This window comes from Cyprinodon variegatus, unplaced genomic scaffold (genome assembly GCF_000732505.1).
Source record: "Cyprinodon variegatus isolate N-32 unplaced genomic scaffold, C_variegatus-1.0 Scaffold642, whole genome shotgun sequence".
NCBI classification, from domain to species: Eukaryota; Metazoa; Chordata; class Actinopteri; order Cyprinodontiformes; family Cyprinodontidae; genus Cyprinodon; species Cyprinodon variegatus.
Genome location: NW_015151095.1, coordinates 391415 through 395431, shown reverse-complemented (window position 1 = coordinate 395431; position 4017 = coordinate 391415). Strand labels below are relative to the sequence as shown.

At 38.0% G+C, this 4017-nt stretch overlaps 1 protein-coding gene across 1 annotated transcript in view; it reads right to left on the bottom strand.

Moving 5' to 3' along the window:
- Positions 1–514: 514 nt before the first annotated feature.
- The window catches only part of jph2 (junctophilin 2), a 46875-nt gene continuing 43372 nt past the window's right edge, over positions 515–4017 (bottom strand). The window contains exons 5-6 of the mRNA XM_015393460.1: positions 3369–3469; positions 515–1791 (exon numbers count right to left, since the gene is read on the bottom strand). Of these exons, the coding sequence (XP_015248946.1) occupies positions 3389–3469 (81 nt within the window). The 3' untranslated portion in view covers positions 515–1791; positions 3369–3388. The remainder of the gene's footprint in view (positions 1792–3368; positions 3470–4017) is intronic.

Sequence of the window (4017 nt, the reverse complement as noted above, 5' to 3'; positions counted from 1 at the left end):
TCATTTTAAAGTTAAGATTATGTAAGTAAAAAGTAACATCTCGGTGCTAGGAGCTTTACAACTGAAACTTAAAACAGCAAGAGTTTCAGGGTTGTAAAAATCTGTAAAAAAAAAACAAAAAAAAAAATCATAATACCAAGTTTAAAATGCAGTGAAACCGGATATTTTTGTCAGAAAGGGTCTTCCATAGAGGAGACCTACAGCCTAAAATAAAGCGATATTCATCATGGTCTCAGGGGTGAACAGAGGGTGATGCATGCTGGCAGACAGTTGCTGTTTAAAAATACTCTGAAGTGCTTTTAGCAGACTGGATTCAACATGTATGAGTAACACAGTATAAACAGACCTTCTTTGTTTACCAAAGCACAAACAGATCCTAATGTTAAAAACAAATACGTTTAGGGGACAAATCTAACAAAATTCTTCAAGTTTAGAGTTTGATTTCCTGATCACAACAAATAAAAAACACACACACAAAAAAAAGAAAAAGAAACCAACGGAAGAATCATCAACATTCATGTTTTGATGGGATCTTTATTTAAATGCAAATACTTTTAGCCGTTTTTTCCTTCATCAACAACAACTTCATCAAACTCAAAGGCAGATCGGCTTCAGGTAAGTACTTCTTCTCGACCTCCTAAACTAAGAAAAAAAAGTCTTTTCACTGTAAGACATGGAGTTAAGAATCTTTCTGTGTTTTTTTTTCTCAAACTAACTATTGTGAGGTAAATAAATTTAGTATTTAGGGTGGCGTAATTCTTTTAGCTAAAAAGAGAAAAAGCAAAACAGCAGAATTGTTTGAAAGATGAACAGATGCACAACCAGAAAAAATAAAAAAGTACAGAAAATGACCCCCTGCATACAAATATTTGGCTGTAAAAGCTAAACACAATGCAGACATATTGATCATTCTGAACCTGCTGCAGGAATACCAATGCACAGTTTCAGCACCCTTAGTAAAAACATACAGTGATTGCTTTTAGATGATTCTGCAGACATCACCATAACCTGGAAGCTCGTTTGAAAACAGAGCGGCTCCACAAGGACAAGCAGGACAAAAGCATCAGCAGGGACACTCAAACATCATCATTACTCCCTTTTCTCTTTCTTAACCTTTTATTTCCTCCTTAAACAAACAACAAAAGCAGCAGAATTAAAAACTCACACACATACAGTAAATCCCTGTGGCCTTTCTGTCGGACGTCGGTGATGTTATCCATGATAAAAGTGTCGTTTCTGCATGGGGAGAACCTTTTTTAGATGTTTGACACAAAATCGTCAAAAACAGAAGAAGTTTTCCGCCACAGGAAGCTGTATGAGGGCAGAGTGGAGGCGAACCAGAGCCAACGTTCAGTCAGTTGGAGTTTTCAGCATCCTTCGTCTGAAGTGACCAAAATAAAAAGCATGCACGTCGAGGCGGCGTGTGCTGATCTGATTCACGGTGGTGAGGATCACTCGGTGTATTAAAAGTAGGACAACCCATACTGCAAAAACGACAGCACCCTGGTGACACACTGTGACAAAGTTGAATTCTGGAGGCCAACCCAGCTCCAAGACTTGCTCTACCATCTAAACCGGCAACTTTAAAGCAACAGTCACACGTCAGCTCGCCACTGTCCTTCAGTCTCCCCCCAAAACGCTTTGCTAAAAACAAGAGCTTCACAGAACCTCTCACAGTTACACCAACCCAAACCCACAGCAGGAGGCTCCCGCCAGCCGTCAGTGGTGTGTCTGATCTCTGGTCCATGAGGTGGAGGAGCGACGCCATCAGGGTCCAACGCCACCTGTGACCTGCAGCAGAAAAAATGAGTTCACATCCAGAAAGAAATGTCCAATGCAGGTATCAATGCTGTCAGGTAGGTTTGAAGGAAGCTGTTCTACTTCATGTATTTATGTATGATAGAGTTAATGATAATATCCCTTATTGTCCTAGAAAGGAACCAACACAGGGTTAAAGATAGGGCTCTCTGCGTGTCTACACCTTGGAGCTTCCTCTTTCCGGTTTTTCCTGAAAAGAGATCGCTCGGGACAAACTCTTTAAACATCACTTCATAACTTATATGTATTGAATAACCAGGAGACATGAAAACAGATTTTAATAGGAATTATAATCTTACTCAGATCAGAGAAGTTGCTTAGAGTTACAGAAGGCAGCTGCTTACCCCCAGCAGGGCTCGATGTTAACCATCGCCCGATCGCCCGGGTCAAGTCGTTTTTATAGTTGGGAGAGTACAAATTTCATTGCATTTGCCCGCCGGGCAGTAAATCTTAAATTTATCTCAAGGGAAGCTAACAGTTGGGTCAAAAATTACAGTGTTTTATTGGAGCTGCATATCCGTTTCCTTTTGAATATTTTTGTATTTGCGTAAATATTGCGTATTCTAAAAACAAAGCACTTAAATAGCGGTTCGAATATTACTGTGACTGCTCTGAGCATGTCCGATGATGACGTCACGCAATACGATGGAGAGAATGTAAAACGTATCCAGTTCTTCGAGAAAAGTCTTCAATATTTTCTATACGATGTAGTTTAGCATTCTTTAATGTTTTAAGTATATGAATAAGTATTTTCAGTACCGTTATTATGTAGTTTTTCAGTGATCCGGATCTTATTATTCTGTTCGTGCATGAGCAGGACGGATCGTGCAACCAGGACGGATCGGGTAGTGACAATCTTATTTGTTGGCTAACAAAAACAACTGTTAGCTTAGTTAACTCTAACGTATAAAGGAGAAATCAGACTGCTGGAAAGCAGCGCTCTGGGTCACATGACCCAATCTGTGATGGAGCCGACCCTCTGAGATTAAATAGGTGAGTTTTTAATAAACAGCCCCGTTGGCGCAAAGATACGCACCAAAATCACTGAATATATCTCTAGGTTAATAGTTAAGTCAAAAGTTATGCAGATTTGCTTTAAATATAAATAAATATTAATAGAATAAATATTCATCTGAAAACAAATCTGCAATAATAGATGTTGTAAAAATAAGCTTATTCTTTTGAGCGTCAGTGACTCTTTTTTGTTTTACTCCACCAGAAGCATAATGTTTCATGAATTGGTTACCATGAAAAACCCTGGTTTTGCTTAACAACAGAAAAAAACAAACCCAAATATGGAAAAATGTTAAATATTAACATTCTCCTGCAGGTTTCAAACTTGCATAATCATTTTGAACATTTGCCTTTTTAACAGAATAGAAAATTCCTTTATTGTCCCATAATGGGGAGATTCTGGAATGAGGATTTTTAGCCGCCTTCTATTAAAAAATAAACAAAAAAACAGTTAAATCTAATATCTCATTGGTTAATGTTTTGTCCAACCATTTTTAAACCAAACATTTCCATGGAAACCAGATGGTTATTTTTACCTGATGTGGTGAAAAACAGCTCAGGACAAAATGTGGACGAAGAGAATAGCCAGGCCGATGTTGAGCAGGATCACCATACACACCATGATGGTGTTTGGGCCCTGGAGAGGAAGGAGAAGAACAGTAGTTTGCTGCTGCTGCTGCATTCATTTAAACTGAAAAATAACTTTAGATTTACTTTCCTGGGTTAACTCTGTGTTATGTGTCTTATTACTGAAATGACCAGCAGGTTTTTATCAAGCGTTGAACCAAAGCACATTCATTTGGGGATAATGCTAAGCTAAATAATCCCAACAATTAGTTGAATGTTTTAGAGAATTTAGAGATGTTTAGCAAATATGAAACCTCAAAATAATTCCTCTTCTATATAGCAAGACCACCTAGACCCCCTGCAAAATAAAATAAAATAAAGGAATACACAAAACAATTCATATTTGATTGTTATTACAAACTTTATGTGGCATTAAGTGGCATTCCCCAAGGGTGCATCTTAGGGCACTTCCTATTCACTTATCTACACGCTCACCCTACCTATGATCTTAATAAACACCTAAAGTTACATCCATGCAGACGACACACAGCTAAAAATTAGCATCTCATCAGGCGACATTACATACCATCTGCTTCAATAACATTTTAAAAAACTAAA